General features: G+C 40.7%; 1 protein-coding gene across 1 annotated transcript in view; it reads right to left on the bottom strand.

The window, feature by feature from the left end:
* LOC113585572 (membrane-associated guanylate kinase, WW and PDZ domain-containing protein 3) overlaps positions 1 to 22,226 on the bottom strand; it is an 82,280-nt gene extending 60,054 nt beyond the window's left edge. Inside the window, exon 1 of the mRNA XM_035524432.1 lies at positions 21,920 to 22,226. Coding sequence (XP_035380325.1) covers positions 21,920 to 22,226 — 307 coding nt within the window. The remainder of the gene's footprint in view (positions 1 to 21,919) is intronic.
* Between the last annotated feature and the right edge of the window lie 819 nt (positions 22,227 to 23,045).

Raw genomic sequence — 23,045 nt, 5'->3', positions numbered from 1 at the left:
CAATGTTAATTCCTTTGTTTTACTCAATATACAAAATATGCTATAAAAATACAGATGAATACAGCTGAGGTTTTACTCAGTAGGAAGGCCTCCCTTACTGTGGAGCCATGCATGGATGTGCAAGAGGGACCAAGAGCGCTGATGACCAAGCTTAAGCATGAGAAAGAACCACAGAAGAGAAAGATCACAAGATATGAGGCACATATCTACAACGGATTACAGCTACTCTTTCCCTCACCTCATTTACCTCCTTCATATTCCATTAGTAAAACATCCAGCAGCCCATGACAAAACACACACACACACACACACACACACACACACACACACACGCACACACAAATTGTCCTGCTAGACTGGCCCTCTGTCAGTAACAGCATCACAATGCTCGTTTTCACCCCAGTCCACTGGCTCCGATATTCATGAGTGGCATCGGACATTTCATTATCATCCTGACAGCAGGTTCCATCAAGTCATCCTTGCATTCCGCCTCTGCGCTATGCAAGAACCATTCAAGTGCCAAAGATTTCATTCCCCAACACCAAACAATAAGCAGGTAATGGCTAAAATACAATGAGCCGAGATAACAGGGGCAGGAGAGGAGAAGGGAATCAAAAGGAAGAGAGAGAGACAGATGGAATCACCGCAATCATGGTCAAGGTCACTGCACGACAGAGCAGCTTGGTGTGTCGCAGGAGAGATTCCCAAAGGGCCAAGTGCCAATGGAAGACATAAAGGAAGTCACCTTGCTCTTGCTGAGGTGACATTTGCTATGTCTTTGTCTTCATTCACCGTGGCAACTGTCAGAAAGGAGACATTCAACCATCTGAAAAAATGGCTACATTTTCAGACCCAGAACCAGCCTCCAATAACCAGCTTGTTATTTATAGTATTTATCACTATAAGGGCAAATGTCACCATTACTGACACCATGAAAGTACAATGTGTGAAATGTCTGGACCTACACCAATATTTCAGATTTTTTGTTTATATTGACTTGATGACTATGCCATTTCCAATATGTTCGCTTAATTTTTAAATTTTAATAAAAAGTATGCACAACAGTAAAAGCCTAAGCAAGCAAATATCAAATACAATACAAACATAACGGTAATCATATAAAAATAAAATAAATAATAATAAACTGAAATATGTTTAAGAAAAGAAAAAGATATGAACATCAGTTTAGCTTTTGATAAATCACCTCACGTGTTTTTGGCAATAAAAGTTTGCAGAGCCATGAGCGGACCTGCTACTCAAGAATGCAGATGGACACATCATCACATCAGATGTCAAACACATTTCACCAGTGAACCTACAGCCATTATGTGAAAAGCCTAATTGTCTTCTCTGTTTTCCCATTATTATTGCCCATCCCTATAACACTATTGCCACAAGCGACCTTTAATCATGATCTGAAAACAATCTTACATTGTGAATTCAAGTTCATATTCATGCTCTTATTCCTTGTGAAACTAAGTGCACTTCCATAATGAATAGAAGCTGAGGCACTACTCCCACTGCATGTTCTCATTTTGATCAATATGAAAGGTTAAAGTAAAGTCTAAATATGGTGGGTAGAGGGCAATGGGATGGAGAACAGACAGTAGTGTGTTGCATGGGGTTAACATCCATAGGCAGAATTTATGCTATTTATGATATTTTTAGAATTATATATTTTCTTAAATGGCTGATTTTGTCCCCACCACTTTCTGAAAGTATATGCAGAAAATATTTTACATAACAGGTTGCTACAGACACTTGGTATAACGTCTAGTATAACAAACTCAAACTGGTATAATGAACTACAGCATGTTCACAGCATTCTCTAGACATACAGGAGTCTTCTGATATTAGGAATGTCCTAATAAAATAGCAAGTTATTGCATCTTTTACCCAAACTATTAATCCCTTTAATATAAATGATGTACTCTAAATAAAGTCCTATTTTACATCTCTTTTCAACTTCACTCTCTCAATGTCTCAAATGATTATGATTAAGATTGTTCAAAAATGAAAATAATATTCTGATCAACCCATTCTTTTACAAATAAAAATATCTTCCTGGACAACACATATACACATATTCATTATTCCATATTCTACGAGTAATAAGTTATTCGTAAATGTGATCTTCCAGAAAGTAAGTGCTTACATATGAAAATCAGTTCAATTGGCAGATTGGCTGTTTATAGTTACAACAAAGCAAAAGCCTTAAATTATCATAGATTGGGATTCAATAGCAGGGTAAGTCAGAGTTAAAATATGTATCTCTTTATCCAATTTTATTTATATACGCTATTTAATGTAAGAAAATAACATTCATTATTCTACCCTCGTCATAACTATTTATCAGATTATTTATTTTATTGTATTCAGTTTTGTTTTTCCATATGAAACTAAATAGAACACAGTCAATAGTTTTGCAAAATCTAAGATCAACATAAAGAGAACTATATATACTAGTCGTGATGTACCTTCAGCTTTAGACAGCAAACTCCTCCCATAAATTGTTACATTTATATATATATATATATATATATATATATATATATATATATATATATATATATATATATATATATATATATATATATGTGTGTGTGAGATCCAATCTAGGCTGGAAAATTTTCTTCATCCTTTCATTACTCGACTTTGCTCGACATACATCAACACTGAGATATTTATCATATTGTTTCACCTGAATTAACAGAACACTTGTCTGATTAATGCACAAACATAATCTCACTTTTAGCCACATTTACATGGAGACCAGAATCCAGATCAATTGTATTTTATGACAAGCAGATCTTGAGATTCATCCTTCAAAAACAGACAAGTGTCATCTGCCAACTGGCTAATAATCAAATCTTTATCACAAATGTTTATAACTTTAATTCAAGAACAAAAGAGGATAAAGAAATTGAGTAGTTCACCTCCTAGAAAAACAAATAAGGGGAAACAGGGCAGCCTTGGAGAATGCCCATGTCAATAACGTCCTGAAAAAATGTTCCAACACCAAAGAAACAGATATTATGTCATTATACTGTGTATGCATTACATTTGTAAAATTATTACCAAAAATAAATGTATTCAATACTTCAAAAATAAAAGGATGTTCTAAAACATCAAACATTTTGTACAAGTCAAGAAAAATATACTATATTCTAGATAACAAATTCAGGGTAATTAAAATATCCACAATTAATCTACTGCTGATGGATATGTATCAATACAGGACTTTTGAGAGAGGTCTGCTTTAATCCACATGAGCATCAAAACATTAGTATGTAAGTATCTATATGCATCAATCAGATATGAAGCTTGACAAAAGCTATTATTACTAGATTTATTGTAAATTATACCCTTCTGAGTGGGAGTCTATCAAGCAAATGTTCTTCATTAAAATCACCACCCAGCACAATAAAGGTTGAGGAATATTTAAGTCTAAAGCCAATTACATGTGATGAAATTTCTAATTTTCACATTTTCATATAATTTCTGTATTTCAAGAAGTGTGAAAAACCTAGATTCCTCACTGCCATACTCTACACATAACAACCTGTGGCTCCAGAAAAAAAAACAAAAAAAAAAAAACTTTTTGTTCCTTCTTTCCTCACTTGCTCCACCAATGGTTAAAGTCAGTCTCTTGCTTCGTGGTCTCCATGAAACAAACGAAAGATTCTCTCTTGCTTTAGCCTGTCTGAAAGCTTGTCTTCTTCCCATATGATGCCTCAATTTGTAAAGGATATGAAGTGCACAATAATGTACCGTGGATTTGAGTTGCTGAATCTCGGACCTAGATGGTGTGCAAGGTCAACTGTACCAAAGAGCTTCTTAGTGATGCTTAGTACAGTTTTGTCAAATAAATCAATGACCATTTGCTTCACATTTCCTCCAACTTGCTCATGAATGATGACCTTGAGAAGTTTCCACCAACACCTGAACCCAACAAATGTGTTCCATTTATCTTTAAGCACTGCATTCTTGCTTTCTAAAAGTGCAACCTTTATCTGGAGAACACTGTTTCCTTCACATCTTCCACCTGCTAACTCATGGCCTCAAATGAAGAGGTAAGATCCCAAATGGAAGTTGTGTTTTCTTTGACAGCGCGCTTTATAATTGACTAGTCTGCAACTTGCTAAGCTTCTAAAATGTCACTAAAATTACAGCATTAGAGATGGATCTAGAATCAGTAAATAACAGTACAAGTTGTTTCTATTTTGTCTTGTTTTTTATCTAATTGAGGAAATTGAGGAAAGTGTTGTCATCGGTCAGTTGATTATCTTGGCACTCAAAGAAATTAACCAAAAATTATATTAACCTAAAACTGTGTCTTATTTATCATCACAGCCATTTGGAAGGAGTGCCTTTCAAATTTCCCAACATTCTGATTGAGAAACTTAGGTAAGAGCTGAAGAAAAGTTCTAAAGGAAAATGTTCAAAGCTCATTCAAAGGAGTTGTTGAAATGGTGGCATCTTGGAACCACTCCCAAACATATATAGTTACACCATTGTTTTCTCTGGCAGCCATATTTCTCCCAGGTTTCAACAGTCATCATGGTAGCATGAAGCCGTATTCATGTCAGTACACCATGCGGAAGAAGGCAGTGGGGTGAGCAGTGGCTCATTATCTTTTAAAAGACCAGGCAATCAAACTGACTGTTCTGCACAGGGCTGTTTAGACAAGGTGAGAAGGATGCTATGGTGCTTGATCCTGGTAGTATTCTGACGAAAGCATGTCACAGACATTTCATTAAGATCCCAGGGAACTGTGTTGTGGAAAAAAAGGGTATAACATGTCACGTTTAAGAACAGGACAGTTACGTTTTGATTCCAGGTGAGCGGAGTTATACCCTTTTAAAAGACAGAACTTTACAGCAGATCTCAAGTTGACTGCAACCAGACATCCTGTGGAAAGTTCCAGTGTGTCCTTAGTTACTCATTTCACTACTTCTCTCAATGCTTTTATTTGCCATAGTAATCTGCTCATTCACAGTTTGTCAAGTTCTTGTTTTCTTTCCTCTGCAGCCCACATGTGACAAATACAGAAAGACAAACCTCCAAACCCCCTGTAGATAGACCCAAGGCTAGCAAACTGGAGTATGGGAAGAACACTTAACATGCTAAATCAATGGCTAGGCTCCTGCTAGCACCTCCAAGCACAGTAATTGGTCTATGATTACACGCGATCATCCATGCTCATATTTGCAGTGACAGATTCTTATTGGAGAGTAGATGCAACAAGGCATGAGGGATGGATGAAATGGATAGGGAAAGAGGTGTGAAGAGGTGTCACATTAGCGACCAATAGTGCTCAATGAGTGTGCGCTTGCGTTTTAGTGAGGTGTCAAAGTGTGCTAGCACACTGATCTGATTACAATACCATGGCAGTGTGTGCAGTGAAGTGCTTCTGACATACCTTAATGACCTGAGTGTGACTCTGAAAGAGGAAGAACAACAGGGAGATTTTTTCTCTTTTCTGCAATTTTTCTCTTTTCTGAGACCGAAGCAGGACATCACAAGAGCAATTCTTAGAGGACACTAACATTCGTAAAGTCAAAAGAGAGATAAACAAACAAACATATAAACAAACAAACAAAGAAGACACATTTTAAGAAACATGTTGGCTGTCTCTCTAAGAGTTCACTCTCTGGCAATGAGTAATTTAAATTATATTTACAGCATCAAAATCTAAAGAACCACTGCTTTACAAAATCATCAGTTGGAAGCACCACAGTGGGAAAGAGGAACAGCCAAGCAGCCTACAGTAGAATATTCTACAGTTCAATCTGACTTACAACCTCCAAAACCTGGCTCTGTTCTGAGGATTATGATTGGGGCTTTTGAACATAAAATCCCTTAAGCCAGTAATTGTCTTGAACAATCTTTTCCACCTTGCTGACTAAGCAAACTCCCATATCAAACTCTAATAAGGAAAAAATAAATGGCCAGTGCTGTGCATAATCAATCTTTCTAGTTGCCATGAGTAGTGCTGTGATACTTCTAAATGAAACTAATTAGTATAATGTATTTTGTAATTAATAATTAGTAATTCCAGATCTAACCAGATGCTTAATGCTACAAATTCAAAGGGACCATATTAACAGCATGTCGATGAATATTAAAAATACTGAAAATGTCATACATATAAAAGACATACAGACATACAGGTTAACTATCTTCTGGTAAAACACAGTGTGACCACTGCATTTACACATGTGTAAAAAATAATACTAATAAAATAAAATAAAATAATTATGATAAGATGAAAAAACAACAAACAAAAACAAAGCCATTTAAAAAAAGCAGTCACCACTTAAATACACTGGCTTGCTATATGCATGCAAAAATACTATCATTATGACAGGCAAAGACAGGCTTTTGCTCAAGTAATCACTCCCTCTAAATGATTCCTATTGTCCTTGGAAGCGTGGGATTTCAGAACAAACACGGAATGATGGGAAAGCTCTCACTTTCCTTATTGCATCTCTGTGAAAGTAATGCGATTATGAGTGGTGCACTCTAGGCAAAGCTGCCCCCTTAGAAGATGAGACCAATTACTGTGTTGTCTGTTTGGGAGCCTAAGACAGCTTCTGGGTTTCTTAAGTGCTTATGGAAGAGAAAGTCAACCCACACAATAATGGCCACTCTCGCCATAAGAAGCGTCCATTGTTTATGTATTGGAAGTGGATAAAGCCTCTTAGCTCAGTCAGTGATATGACAAAAGAGCTCAATCCTGTTTGCTTGGCCGTGAGACCAAGTGAGAGAAAAATAAATAAGCAGCCTGATAGCCCTTCAACCTACATAACTGATGCACATTAAGTCAAAAAGCAACATTACTGCAACAAATGTATTAGTCTCACTCTGTAAGACATGAGATTAGCTAGGGCAGATTGCAGTCCCAGGCACTAATACATCATATTGGTAAACATCCTCAAACACATCTGTCTCACAGAGCATGCAGGTTTATGATTGCTCAAGGAACACCACAGCTTCAGAGTTTGTTTGCAGGGTATGCAAGCAGGTCCCTGCTGTCTTCCTGAGCCCAATGCTGGCATTTATCTGCAGGACAGCAACCACTGTAGGAGGATGGTGCCACGCAACCTTCTATCCCTTTAGCCAAGCACGGGATGCAGCAGAGCCAATGAGGAGGAAGCAAAGCTCTAATCAGGTCTGTGTGAGCCCGCCCCACTGCCCCTCTCTTTGCTTCAGGCTGATTATGGAGACTAGCTTGTTCCACTGATCTATCATCTTGGCAGCAAATCCAACAACCACTGAGTGATCTTCCAGTCAAGGAGAAGTTATTAGGTTTCTCTGGCTGATTGTTATTTCAGGGGCTGTGCAATGGTTAACTTCTATACAGAGAAAGGAAGGGGAGAGAGAGGAAGAGAGATGGATGACAATGTCATTGGCCAAAAAAAGATGCTGCCTGACATGAGATAATCAGGGCCATATGATCCCCACTGTGTGACCTCATCGTAAAAAGACCAAAGCAAATTTTCGCAGTCGTTTATGGAAGGCCAGCTGGGATTTGGAACAACTCACTTCTACATTATGGAGGGAATCAATAAGCCTACCTGAGCTCACATCATCACTACTGCAGAGGGACTGCAGCTCAGACTGAAGATTCAGGGAAGGGGTCTCAGCTACCTGCAGACACAGGATTTTTATGATTGCATAACCTTCTCCTTGGAGATGATGTGCCCTGCTTCACAGGAATTCAGCCCATTAGAATAGAAGCTCCTTCCCGAAGGCTCAAAGACTGAAATTTCATTTATTTCTGCATTTTAATGTATTTTATATTAGACTTTACAGAAGAAGTAGTAGTAGAATTGCACTTACTATAATGTTTCAAATGCTAAAGAAAAAGATGCTTCTTTTAGTAAAACTGGGTCCTTATTCCTGTTTAATCGTAGGATGGGTTATTGAGTTGGCTTCCATGTTTAAAAAGCTGCTAGGCAGCAGTCAGAGGTCAGGGGTAAGGGTTTGCTGAGCCCCTAGAGCAACTTGATGGGGGAAAAAAGAAAACAGAATGAAGTGGAACATCAGAAGTGAAGAAATTCTCTGTGCTATACACATCCTGGACAAAGGGATAAGGCAATGATGGGAGAAGTTAATGGGTAAGGATATGGGCAGATAAGAAGTCCAGCACTGAGAGTAAATTTGATTAATGTGCATCTTCAGTTACAAAAAAAACAATCAAAATGACATATACCCACTTTTTCTTCCAACAGCTCAATTAGCACCATTAAAACACTCTGACGCCATATGGCAGGAGAGCAAACTGCAGTGTGAGACTAGAAATAAATCACACATTGCTCTGGTCAGAGGTACTGAATAAGCAGACATGGTAAAAACGTTCCTGCTCCAATAACCATCACTGATGAATTGGAGAGCCAGTCAAATATGATTATTACCAAACAAATGAAAAGCTTTCTAAGACGTCTTTAAAACAAGCTTATCTCACACAGAGAAGTCAGCATGGTCATCATGGTCATGGGGGGTTAGAGGAGCAATATTCTTTTGAGAGAAGAACTCCCTTGCTCTCAGGAATTCATCATTCAAAAAAATACTAAAAATATTAAAAATGCATCAGAGGCTAACAGACCCACAAACGCATCTGGTGCTACATCCAGCTGCAAGCATTAATTCAAATCCAGCTAATTGTTACTCTAGGTTATATACTTTATATGATATTTTTGGTGACCATTTTAAGGAAATAAGATGCAACACGTGTCAATAAATAACTTTAAAACAAGATTTTCTTTGCAGTAACAGAGCCAGCTAGACATAAATTGTGTGATATCCATAGATAATGGCCATGGCGAAAAAGAATGTGTCATCTTATTTTGCTCTTGTCTTGACACAACTTGGCGTTAATCCATCTGATATCCTACCCATGCTCATTCAGACGCTGGAATACAAACAGTTCTTCCCAGGTTCAAACCTCAGTCGGCCCTACATTAGCCTCCGATGATATTGCTACTGTTCAACGTGTGCACTAAGCAGAAAAAACGCCCACGTATTCCCAATTTCTTCGTCATCGCTGGCGTGCGCAAGGCTAACACGAACTGCTACGTTGATGCAAAGTGCAGGCGCTAATTGGACTGCTAATATTAGCAGACGGGGTCTCAAGCGTTTTTCCAAGGTTGCTAATGTGTAGAACTTACTTCACGGACTGTAACGGTGAGACTCTTAGGAATCTGAACATCCAGGTGGTGGAACCTTTCCACCAAACTAACTCTTAGGGTTTTTGTTTGTTTTGGGGGGTTTTTTTGGTTAGTTTTTTTAAAGGTTAAATTATATTGAAACTGCTCTCTCACTAAACTCTCAAGAGAACTGACCAAATTAAGCTGCTGCTTTTTTGTCAGTATAGTTGTAAACAGATCAATTCCATTCTGCAGGACTTTGCCAGAGTGGAAGGGAACGATACTGTTCAAACGATAAATCTCCACCATGTAAAGTGCTGTCGCCCAGCGCGTAAGCGTTCAACAGTAGACGCGCAGTGTGCATCAAGTTCCCCTAGAAAAAGAATTTGTAGACATGAAAGAGTTGTATTGACATAATCTTACATAACAGAGTGGCCTAGCTATACCAACACGAGAGAATGTCAAAATAGTGCAACACACGACTTGGACGGTGTGTGTGTGTGAGAGGATCGGGATGCTTGAACCTTACAACAACCAAGGCTACATCGGTGGGAGCTGTGAAGACAGATCACAAAGCCTCGAGCATCTCCTCTGCTCCGTCCATACTAAAACACGGGAATAGGACTAGATGGAATAGGACTAGGCTATTGATGGAAATCTGGTTGTGTGTTGGAATGTGCGCAAACTACTGATTAACTAAATACTAACATTAAAGCACGGCAACTCTACAGGTTTGACAGGTTGAATGTGAAGATATATGCACATTACAAACGATCCCTGAAAAAAAAAGGTGCCTTTTATAACTTTGAAGAACTCTGCATAGAAAAATCCATCTAAAAGTGAAATTTTGTGCACTGACTCTTCATTAATTTGAAAAAGCACAGTTACACCTACTTCTAGAATACACCATATACACACAGGCATGTGGTATTGGTTTAAGATATATTATTACCCATACAACTCCAAAGTCAACACATAGACACAACTGATGCACCTGTGCACATACACAAATACATATCAAAACTCCAGGTACGAGTACATAAACACACACTAACCTCTCATTTATCTTTATTTCAGTGGACTGGAATTTTGAACTAAGAGTGATCATTCATCTACTGTCCTATCAGACAGCACTATACAGTCATCTGTGTGTTTGATTGGTGCTTAAAGAGGGATTATTGCACAGATGCTTTTCGTGACCTTCAGCATCATACAGATGAGCAATATCTCGCTTAATGAAAGCTAGCAGGGGACCCGTTCCTTGCAAAAGCAATAGTATATGGAGAAATAGATTTGGACATATTTCAAAGAAGAAGAATTGTCATGTGGAAAATGACTTACTCCTCATGCCTCATACAACTCTAAACATAATATATGCATTGAAAAAAGAAAAAGATTATAACATGCACCCATATAATTATAACATGTACCCATACACAGCCAAACGCACACAAAGAAACATTTTTAGCACCACTGGCCTCTGCTTCACCCTTTGGCTTGTAACCCATAGCAACATACATACACACATAACACATCAAGGAGACCTTTTGACTCTGAATGGGATCTGCTAAAGCTGTATATATGTCACATGTACACAAAAATGAGTAAAGGAGCTGAGAAATTGCGCATGTTCTTGATCATGAAAGCTGGCTTTGTGAAGCCAAAAGGATGCCATTCAGTTCAAAGAGACATGGGGTCTAAGAGAAAAGAACAGAGGAGTTGACAGCAGAGAAGGACCGAGAGGGAGAGAGGTGAAAGTGGTGAGAGTGACAGAGGAGACAGAGAGGAAGAGATGTGAGAGAGGAGTGAGAGGGAGATATGGTGAGACGGGAGAGAGGGAGATGGTCAGAGAGAGAAAGGTGAGAATGACAGTAGAGAGAGATGTGAGAGAGACAGAGGAGAGAGGAGTCAGAGGGAGTGATAGTGAGAGATGGAAGAGAGGGAGATGGTCAGAGAGACAGAGGGGAGAGAGGGAGATAGTGAGATAGAGACAGAGCGGGGAGCGTTATGTAGCTGGTGAGAGAGAGACAGAGAGGGAGAGATGGTGAGAGAAAGACAAGAGGGATACAGAGGCAGAGCACTTGAAGCGGAAAGCTAGGCTGCCTCTGTGGTCTGTCACTTTGGATCAGGCTGCAGCAGCTGATGGCTCAATGCAAACTCTACCTTATAATAGAACAGTTGGCCAGAAACACAGCAGAGAGAAAGCGAGAGGGGCAGGCGGAGGGTGGCCCTGGGGCCTGTGGGGCTTCCTTGTTCATCTCCTGCATTCTGTGTGAACAAAAGTGTCCTAGGTTGAAAGTTAAAGGGAGAGGCTATATTTTTTCACCCCAAGCATGAGATGTGTTGCCTGGCACAGGTGTAGCTTTATCTGCCTTCGTCCTTCGTCCTGCCTGGCCTCTCACACATGACTGTCCAACCGTGCACTAAATGAGCTGAGCACACCGCCACCATGTGTGACCAGCTCACGCATGGTCAGCTAATGGCTTCCACCACTGAGCCTTAAGCGACTTGGTCAGTCCTCCACAGAACCAGCAATTTACAGCAGCCATTACTCAACAAGGCTACTCAGGCTATTTCACCTTAAATCAGACTATCAGAGGTCACCACGACCTATACCTGAGAGGCTTTGTTGACACGGCTTTATGCCACCTCAATCTCAAAATGCCAAGTGTGACATGTTAGTTCTGTTTGATACATTCATGTTCTTTGCCATCACAGTAATGGCATTCACAAAATGATATAGCAGTAATATGTTTTCTAGCTGTGGGTGAAGAAATTTATCAGACACCACCTCAGTTTCAGTTTTCAAGGAGCAGTCATTTTTCACACAGTAAAAATGTAAAACCATTATTTTGTTCCATGTCGTGGACTATGTCATGTGAAAGGATCAAGTGTTTTGTCATATCTGATTACGACATCTTGTCTAGTCCATGCAGCCCTGTGTCACTGCCATGAAAGCTCATGCAATGGCAAAAACCCAAAGGGTGATGTATGCTGCAGGTATGTGCTTCCAAAATGGGGGGAAAGTAGCATGTGTGATGGAGGAATTGTGTAGAAATTAAATGAGCAGTGGGAAAGAGGTGTGGGAAAGGGAGAGAGAAAGAGAGAGAGAGAGAGAGATCAGAATACTAATGACCCTAGCTGAGATCTCATGGGATGGTCGTAAATGAAACTCCACTCAAGAAGAGCATGTTCATCACTGTGGGAAGTCTGTGGCACAGGTAATTTGCTTGCTCTACACCAGTCACACAGGGAAAGAAAAACAGTAGAATGCTACCACTCACTCGGATCCTCTCATACTTATGATTTGTGGCTGTATTTATACAGTTAAACAGCAGGTGAAAAAGTGGTTTTCCAGATGGTTTGGTGATTTAATGGACTTCAGTGAAACACAAATGTCTTCGATTTATGCTTGTGTTTTGAACTAATGCAAGAAAAGTCTCTGTTCATACATTTGCTCATTAAGTGCTATTAATCACCAGCCAGGCCATTAAATTTTAGCAAAATAGAGAAATGGACTTTATCAAATGCCAGTTTGCCTATCAAGTCTCCCCAGATAGAAAGAGGGCAAGATCATGTTCAAATGCCCCATAATAAATGAATGGATCTTTAATTTGGCTCACTATTGTGAGTATAGGGCACATTCCTTCAACACCAAGTTGAAAAATGAAGTTTGAATTCATCTGGTTTCCTAGAACTCTCAAGGGGAAAAACACACCTCTCATTCCTTTCTCATTCAGGTTGGACTGGTTTTAATCGCAAACACACATGCCACACATTGAGAGATTATGGAGAGATTCCAGACATACTCTTTTGTGTGTGTGTGTGTGTGTGTGTGTGTGTGAGAGACACCACTAGCCAGAAAGTACCCGCTTGACTTGCTGATTGTGAAATATTCTTTCTTTCTCTCTCTCTCTCTCTCTCTCTCTCTCTCTCTCTCTCTCTAATCCTTGGCTTTGACACTGTGGCTATCACACAGAGAGAGCTCCTGTCACACCAGTTAGTTTCTCTGTTCGTCCACACAGCTCTGTGCACTGAGCAATCTTGAGCCAGTGAAATCATTGGCCACTGCATCAAAAGAGCAATGTGTACTGGTTATTACAAAGTGCCCAAGAACTTAATTCAGCCAATCAGTTCTGAAATCCAATGGACGGCGGCTAAAGCAACAGAGACACTAAAGCATGCTGCTATAGTAACCTAGTCATGGAACTTGTTCCTGATCATGCTTTCGTAAATGATCAAAGGGGCAAAACCTACATTATGCAAACATGCAAAGTTAAACTTAAGTAAATATTTATATATTTTCTAAATATTTAAGTATTTATGCATCATTATAATAATACAGTAATCACATCAGAATTAAATGTTGGGCAGTACTAAATATAGCAATCGTTTCCAAGTGCTAGTCACATTTGTTAAAAAATATGCAATATCTTGAAAGGAGCAAAAATATGAGCACACACATGCTCTCTCTCGTTCTCTGTCATACAAGCACACACACACACACACACACACCTAAAATAAAGTGAGTCAACCGCTGATGACTGCCAAGACATCATGATGCAACAACGCTTGAAAATGTCAAAGGTCATTTATATTTAATCTTTTACACTAGTTTCAGTAGGAAAGATTTTTTGTTTTACATTAATACATGATTTTGACTTTATTATGGACTATCATTATATGTAAGAACAAAGGTATTTAGACAGTTACATTCAGTTAAACTGCTGAATACAATTAAGGGAGAAACTTATTTACAGAGTCAGTGTTAGAAATACTCCTACTTTGTTATAAAGTACATTCTTTCAGACCATAGACAATGGTGGTGAACCATGTTTGTAATGCTACATGAAAAATCACACATAATAATTAGACTAAAATAGGCCCTTGGCACAGAATCAAACAGAGAAGTTGCGACAATAACAGTAGAAATCCTGAATGAGGGCAGATCACAACATATCTTAAGTGTACAGAGAGGTTTATCAGCAGTCTTTACCAAGCTTAACATCTAGTCTATCGAATCCCCTAAGAACGTACAGGGTTTGACCCCAATGTGTCCGACTCTCATTGCCAAAAGCATATACCGCTTTACTGTGTCAGCCAAGCTATCAGTCTCTGTCTCTGCCTAAGGCGAGAGCCATCCGGATTAGACTATGACATGCAGCTCGAAAGTGATGCCCCCAATAGGACAACTGCATTTGGTGGGAGGGGGGGGCACCTTACATAACAACCCAGTAATCCCCAGGCCCTGTATGTGTATGAGCATGTGTGTCTGAGCGAGTGAGTGTGCATGCGTGTGTGCAAGAGAGAGGTAGAGCCTGAATGCACTGGCCCTTTACATCACACGGTGGTTAATGCAGGGTCAGGATAAGCATGGTGTCTTATTGATTTGGTCATGATGCATTTGCTACACGGGTGCCAGAGCCCAGCGAGTCTTTCACAGTGTCTCTATCCTCGGCATGTACATGTTTATGGAGCAATGACTGTAGACACAGGTGCAAGTGCATGCAAAAAGGACGGCTTCAGTCTCAGCTCTAACACGTCATTGGCACACACACTCCTAGCATTACACTGGACAGTGATGGCAACTGTTCAGAGAGCCGAACTGTTGTCCAGCCATGGTGGTGCATAAGTAAGCAGGGCATTGGGGGAATAAGATGAAATGCCAAGGGGACTGGCCTGGCATCTTGCCTGTTGCTGTGCCAACCATAACAATGAGCACAACCATCCTCTCACACACAGGAGTGCTGCTGGCACACATGACTTTGGTCTGTTTCTAATTCTGAGGTTGCTTTCCATTTTTTAAAATGTTCTTTAAAAAACTACTCCTTGTCAATCGCAGAAAGACGCCATAATGAAGCTATATAGTGAACAATGTGTGCTTAAGTGAGTGGCTGGTGAATTGTACACACCTAACCCAGGTTTTTTTTTTCAAGGAGGTTAATCTCCCCAGGGCTGCGATCAAATCAAACAAATGAAGAATGGAAGGGTGAAAGAGAGAGAGCACTTTTCATCCAGTCACCAGCCTTGCACCAATCCATAAAGCAAATTGTCCCACCTCCCAACCCTTGCTGAATCCCTTCATCTCCAGCTTTACCATTTTATTCATCTTCACAATGGCTTTCTCCTCCTGTTCTCTGGGCAGTGAACGGAACCGAAGGCCTTTCGTTTCATATACATCTTTAGCACAGCAAACTGCCCTGCCAACAAACACATGCCTGTCACTTATTCCAATCTGCCCACTTGCATTCATCAACCACGCCTGCTACTCACTTTAACGCCACACACCTTCTATGCACCGACATGTAAAGATCTGTAATTAACTGCTATGACTCTTAAAAACCTTCAGCACACCCAGTATTATCCTTCTCTGCTATGTTACCCTGCAGGAGGTGCACTTAATAGGACATTTTTAATCATCGCAGTAACTAGAAACAGAGGTCAAAACCCATTGCAAAACCCAGACAACATTAACATGGGAAATCCATAATCATAATCCAAATCCAGATACGTAGTGAAATGAATGACAATAGAACAAGCTAGGAGCATGGAAACCAGGACAACCTGGACCTGCCAAACATAATCAAGATTGCAAAGACTCAGCCAGCCAGAGAAGGCGACGCAAAGAAGACACAGGTGAAAGCACTGATCAGAGGAATGGCATGGGTGGAGCAGGGTGGAGTTCCAAGCAGGTGTGGAGGAATCCTGATAGGCATAACACTCCTCCTTGACTCAGGAATAGTGGCAGCTTTCCCACCAGTGGAACCTGCACGTCTTCTTGCTTTACTTCTGCACTCTTAAAGGATCGTAAACCCTTCTGGATCCAGCTGCTGGTTAAAATAACCTGCCCATGTGGCGTCCACTTTAATCCGCTCACACACAGTTGCTGGGACACGTGCACAAGATAACAGTGGATACTGAGATTTAATTGATATTCTGTTGTTCCAAATGTTATTTTTTTCCAGTCCTGTAATATTTCATCCATTGCAATATGCAGATGTGAAACCAAATCCATTTAAAGATTAAAAAAAGCTCAACTGGGGTGTTGCAGATGTTTGGGGAAGAAAGAAATTAATATTTCTAATATATGCAATACTGCAAATTCATGCTGCATTCAAAATATTATGTATTATTCCAAACTGTATGCATGATGTGTCCCCACTAATATGGGAACTGATGAAACATTACTTTTGTCCATCTAGGTAATTCTCAGTCTCATTTCCAGCTAAGACAAATTCTGTATGTCATGATAGATATGAAAGGAATTTTGATATGCAAAAGATCCAAAGTCAGTTTTCTGGATTTAAGAAGACTAAAATTATTTTCAATGCAGAAACACAGTTTATTTAATCCAAGACTGGTCTTAATATGTATTAAAAACATGCTTGCAACATACATGCCAAGAGCACCATTGAAACAGGATAACGTCAATCACCAAGTTATTATACAGAGCCACCAAGCTTTAGATCCTATGAAAGATCAGCGTTTATGAAATAAGAATCAGGAAAAGCATTTTTCAGCTCCAGTTATCTGGAATATTCACCCACATTCATTTATTATACAACAATAAGCCATCTCAGTCAGGCAATCACTCGTACTGATGCAGTATTATATATAAATATAAAATTATATATAAATATTATAAATGCAATTCTGGCCCTCCCTGATCACATCAACACAGATGTAACGCATTGCATTCATTACTGAACTCCCAATCAGTGCCCTGCCTGGGTGAGGGCGCCCAGCTCACTGTCAGTGGAGGTGCTTGGTGTGGCATTGACTCAAGGGCGATGGAATATTAGCACTGAAGAGGACAGGGATTGGAGGCAGGTGGGTAAGAGCAAAGTAAAATAGAAGAAGCAGTGGAGGGTGGGCAACACTAATAAAGGCGAGTGGCGAGAGGGGGAGTAGAGAGAAGAGGGCTCCAGGCACCAGGGACACGGGCCCTCTAATTGCCAGACTCTGGCACTGCAGGGGCACCCGCCTGCCGTCTCCTGGCTCCTCGTTATAGGCACGGATGCCTGCACGGGCTGACGATGGGGCTGAGTGTATGTAAAGCAGCAAGCTGTTCACCTAGGGGAAATGTTTTTTTGTTTCCCATTTTTAAATAATGTGATGGCAGAAATCACAATGGCCCAACAGTAACCTCTGGATTTGGAATGGTGAATCTATCCACGTAAACAGAAAGTGGCACTAAGGTATGAGAAGTGATGTCAAGGAATGCTGTTTTTTGTAGCTGAACATTCCATGCAAGTTCATCGGCAGCTTGCTTTGTCCGGCTAGCTTGGCCTGGGGACATGCTGGTGAAATTCTTCCAAGGTGAACTCACAATAAGCGAGCACATAGTAAATTATGGATCTGGTACAGATACCCCCTTTAACATGTCTGAAGCATAATTAAACTTTAAAATTTAGGATTACAAACTTCATCCATTGCCAGCTACTATTATTATACCATGGCTTATGATCGAAACACATGATGAGGAAATATGATTATGACTCTTCATTCCAGGCCTCTCATTAACTGCTTATTCACTGTGTAATACATAATGCAATCAGTGCATACCAGACGCCATATCCATGACAATTAAGCGGATGCACAGTAACATCACTCCAAACAAGCTGGCTTTGGCAAGAGATGTAGCCCATTGGTCCTACCTGAGTTGAGGAACCCACTTCTCCACACATGCAGGAGAGAGGAGTCATGCAAACCTGTCAGCTCTGCCTCGTTTCACGTGACTTACTGTGCCTCTGAGCTCTCTGCTATTCTATATACAGACAGGCCGAAATTAGCCTAGATGAAAGGGCCTTGCTAACCTTTTAATTCACGGTGCTGCACGTTTTTAATCAGAGCTTTGGCTGTCGTTCCATATCAAAGGGCTCAGGCTGTTGCTGAAGGTGCACACCCTGCTCCCCTCCTTATGATGAAGATGACACAGAAAACAAGATACAGGCAGAGCAGTATGGTGAGATTCCCCCAGACTACATTATGTAGAAGGCAAGCTTTGGAGTTTATGCTTTATCTTCATTCTAACAGTAGCACTTTTGCCATTTGATATGGGTATACCATGAGAAGCTTTCCACTCTGGTATATTCCATCAGTCTTCGAGTCTGCTCATGCAAGCACGTTTTCCCTGCCTGTGCACTGAGGCCCAGAACTTGCAGGGTGGCATGCACAGTTGCCTGTGCCAACACTGGGGAATGCTCGCCACAAAGCACTGGGCACTTGAGGTGTATGTAAGAAACTCCAGCTACCTAGATATGTCAAATATCACTGTCTTTACCAAAACATACTGCACTGTGCTACCTGCCTTTGAGTAATTAGTGTAATTAGATTTTATTTAGCGTCAGGTAGAATTTCTTCAAGAAATATATCAAGATATGATGCTTAGGGGTTCCTATGTACTGTGTATGCCTAACACAAATAACAGAAGAGCTTCAAGCCACAGCCAAAAACAGTGGACAAAGCAGTTTTTCATCCCTGGTACAAATTGCTGTCAGAGGAGAGAGGCTGGAGAAAACCCTTGTCCCGCCATGTGGATGATGGAGGGCTGAGGGAGGCCAGGAAGGGGCACCGTCAGGTAAGTGATGCACTTTAACACACCTCTGTATTCTGTTTGGGAGTCAGGATTGCTCTACAGAGAAGCATTCCCAGACCTTCTGAATCCTTTTCTCCAGGCAGAATGTCTGGGGAAAGTCTGGGAGTAGGGTAATGTCTGATACAACTGCCAGTGTACTTTTCACAACATAAACTATTACATCATTTCCTGTTCAAAGCTGATTCGACAGTCTTTATCTCTCCGCCTGTGTTTGTAAGCATCCTACTCACATCAATTATTTACACATGTTGAATTAGGAATGAGGCCGAAGCACAAGCAACACACACATGCACACGCTCTTGCACAAATGCACATTCACACACAGCACGCACACAAGTGCCAGGAGCTGCTCTAGCAAGAACGTGCACGTCTAACAAGTGCAGCTCCAGCATGGTGGCCTGGCCTGTGAGCAAGGGTAACAGGCAGCCTAACAGCTTGCTCTGTGGGTGCTACTGTGAGGTGGTGTAAGCAGACAGGGGTGGTGAGCCCAGTGTCAGCACGTGAGTGCCATCTAAACCATGCTTGCATGCGCAGGCACGCACACACACACACACACACACACACACACACACACGGCTCAGGTCTCAGCTGCCACTAACATAATGCTTCACACTCCTATTTATTTATCTGCAGCCCAGTTAAGCCTCCCTTGGGCTCACATACTTCCAAACAGCACCTATACCTTTTCACATGTGAAAAGATCTTATGTCACTCACTATCCACAGTAAAAGGACAGGCATGTCATACAAAAGAAAGAAAATCCAGATAAAACAGTAACAGTGTGGCACTTGCAAGTACAAACAGCCTTTTTTTACAGAGCCACAATGGAGAATCGAATAGCATCCTGACCAAAATGCATTCTCTACACTTAAGGGCATTAACTTAAAGAACTGCAGCAATGGGAGAAACCTATTTCCTATAATTATGGCATTATTACCGAACAATATTTTGAACACAGGAAATGCAGTAGAATTGTTGTAGTACACTTGCAGTTCACTTTATTTACTTTTAGATTTTTGCTTTTTGTGATAGAGTTGCATTTTTTAATTAAAAGGTACAGAATTATAAGATGGTCAGAGAATATATTTGGGGATACATAATATTAGTGATTTATAATAGTTTTTATATAAGGTTAGAGGCATGCTTGCCCAAAGTTGTCCAGTTATGATACTAATGAATATAAATGTATGTAAATCCTGCTCAACAACAGACTGATTTAAATGTATGCAATTTGTCGTGTTATTATAAAGCTGTTATAATTACCTGTTTTACCATTAATCTACTGAATTATTTACTGCAGTTTTATAAATTTGTATATAAATATTATATATAAATGTATAAATGTAGACTAACACTGTTTCCTTGAATATGCAACAAATTTAGTCTCAACTTCCTCTAAATTATAAGCACAACACTGCAAAATGTATTATATTCAAAGAAACATCCTATAGGACTGATAATAGGTAATGCCAGGTTTACACTAAAAGGTACACAATATCACTGTTTAGTGGCTCTCAATCATTTGCATGTAGCATCATTATCTCACTGATTGGGAAGTGAGCAGATCTAGACAGCAACTTAGCTGGTGGGTTAGGTGATTTGCTGGCTAGCCTGCAGCCTGGCAAAGGCTTACCTCTCAACTACGCTGCCTGTCGCTCTCCACACATGCTCTCAACTACGCTTTCTTTCACTGTCCATGCATGCTCTCAAGTATGCTGCCTGTCTCTCTCTACTCATGCTCTCAAATACGCTGCCCATCACTGTTCATGCATGCTCTCAACTGCGCTGCCCATCGCTCCCCACACATGCTCTCACACATCTGCATCTTGCTTTTCTTGCCAGTTATTCTGCTCAAGACATGCACAAAAAAACTGCCGGTGTAATACACTGTCCAATGGTTTGCCCAGCTGCCAAACTCCTGAAACCTTGGTGGTAAAGTCCATTTGTTAACACACTTTCATTCAGTGAAACTCTTTCATGGTGAGGTGTTGCTAAAAAAAAAACAAGAACAAAATATAACAAACAAACAAACAAAAAAAAATGGTGCCCATTTCTGTCTGAGTAATATTTTCCCCCTTCATAGAAACAAACGTTTTTCATTCTGTTGATAATTTCCATTGTAATAACACTCTCATTCACCCATTCCATGGCAACAGCCACATTACTTTACCACTACTAACAACTCTTTTCTATGTCTCCATAGTAACAAGTCTCTTTTTCCACTGTCAGAACCATCCACACCTCACAGGGCCGGAGGCAAAGCCTATGGGCAGCTGGAGCAGGTCTAACACGTTTCACATGCACCAGATCATTCCGGCAAGAGCAGTGGCATATGTCACAAACTGCAGCAACACAAACCAGACCAGAATTATGAAGCTAGCAGTCACACACCACCACATAAGGCAAAAATACATAATCATGCCAGTGATGTTTGGTGTCAGTGTACTTGAGCAAACTGGTGATTTGCTGCAAGCAATATTTGTCTTCTATTTGAATGTTTATTACCTTTTAAATATTTTTGCTCCTTATAGTCCACTATTCACTGTCAACTTTGGCCCATTATTGCCAGTTAGGAGTGGAAAAGAAAAATAAAATAAAATAAAAGAGAAAAACAGGCATTGGAAAAAACTGGAATATATATATTTTCTAGATTCTTTATGTAGCTACAGTAACCTCATCACTCTTCTATTTGAAGAGGCAGGCAGTAAGATTTGGGATCTATTTTAGAGTCTTTGGATCTGAGCCAAGAGCCCCGCTCACAGTGAGTGAGTACACCCATACACTACACGTTCTGTTTTCCCTGAACACCTGACACGCTTGATTCACTCCAGGTAAGCCCTTCATGAAACCTATCAGCCCGGTGGGAGCGGGAAAACGCAAAGATGTGGCGTGAACCTGGTCGCAAGCGCTGGGGCGTCGGACGACAGGAGCGTAGGTTACAAATGATCACGGAGGAAGGGAAAGTCTTCGTTTGGCTTATAGCCACACCCATAACCACAGCTCCCCGCTGATGTTATGATCGGTCACAAAGGTATCCAGACATGTGCTCGCATGTCCGGAGTGTATCGCAAATTTGTTGAAACTGTTGCCTGAATACAATGGTAATGTGTGCATGCATGGGACTATTGCTGTCAACGGTAAATTATGACAACTAAAAAAAGCCCCTCACCTGGTTTGACGGTCTTAATACGAATGGGCTCCCTGAAGTGTCGGATAACAGCATGTGTGTCTCTGTTAGTAAGTCCACTGACAGGTGTCCCATTCACCTCCAATAAAACGTCGCCGTAGTACGGTAGTCTTCCAACATGACACGCGAGCACATCTAGGTTCATCTGTCCGAGGAAAGGGAACTCTCCATGCTCGGCGCCTCCAAGGACCTCTACAACCGCACCGAACTCACCGCCGCCTCCCCACGAAACGGCGCATTCCTGTACTTTGGTAGACCAATGCTTCTTTCTCTTTAACGTTTTGGACATGGTTAGTTCGTTCTTAGTCCGTATTGACTTTCAGTCGACTAAAGATCCAGGTGTCGGTTAGCCTACCGGCTATGGATACGGTAGCGCGCAGATGTTGATCTTGCAAACACGAACGCCATCGAGCAGTCTTTAAGTCTTTTAAAACTGAGTCCAGCTACATAATGTGATAAATGCGAAAGACACATTTTTTCGAACGCCAGTGAACGACAAAAGAAAATAACTGTGATCTGAAAACATTATACGAACCTTTTATATCCCCTTTTAGTGGAAAATCATTGTTGATGCGGGTAAACGCGACAGCTAAATATGGCCACTGTTTGATGACATTAGTCAAGTTCACAACAGTAGCAATAAACAACAAAACTGAAGAGCGAACCCAAGAAATATTGTTTTCCTCCGTAACTCCACTTGCAACCTTCGTTTTGTAATCTAGTGAGCATCAAGTAGCCAAGACCCGGTAGGCTGTACCCCATCTGAATGAGGGATCCTGTGAGTGTCATTAACGCGAGGCAATCGCGCCAATAAAATGTCGTTACTGTTGATATTAAGTTGTCTGCTAAATTAAGAATACGATCCTCGGATATCTAGCAGTAGGCGACACGGTTTCCTCCGCTCTTCGTTTCACCACTCTCGGATCCCACGCATCCGTAGGGCAGACGCGACTGCATTCTTGGCGACGCGCTCAACTCTACGCACCTGACAACGTTTTCCTGCCAAATACCAGAACTGACTCCGAACATACATTTAAGCGATCGTTTGTGCTATGCGGTTTATTCCTAGGGTTTGCATTTCTTCTGTGCGCTGCAACTGTCGTTACAG

The sequence above is a fragment of the Electrophorus electricus genome, chromosome 3 (assembly GCF_013358815.1).
Source record: "Electrophorus electricus isolate fEleEle1 chromosome 3, fEleEle1.pri, whole genome shotgun sequence".
Lineage (NCBI taxonomy): Eukaryota > Metazoa > Chordata > Actinopteri > Gymnotiformes > Gymnotidae > Electrophorus > Electrophorus electricus.
This window is presented reverse-complemented; position numbering and strand designations above follow the sequence as displayed.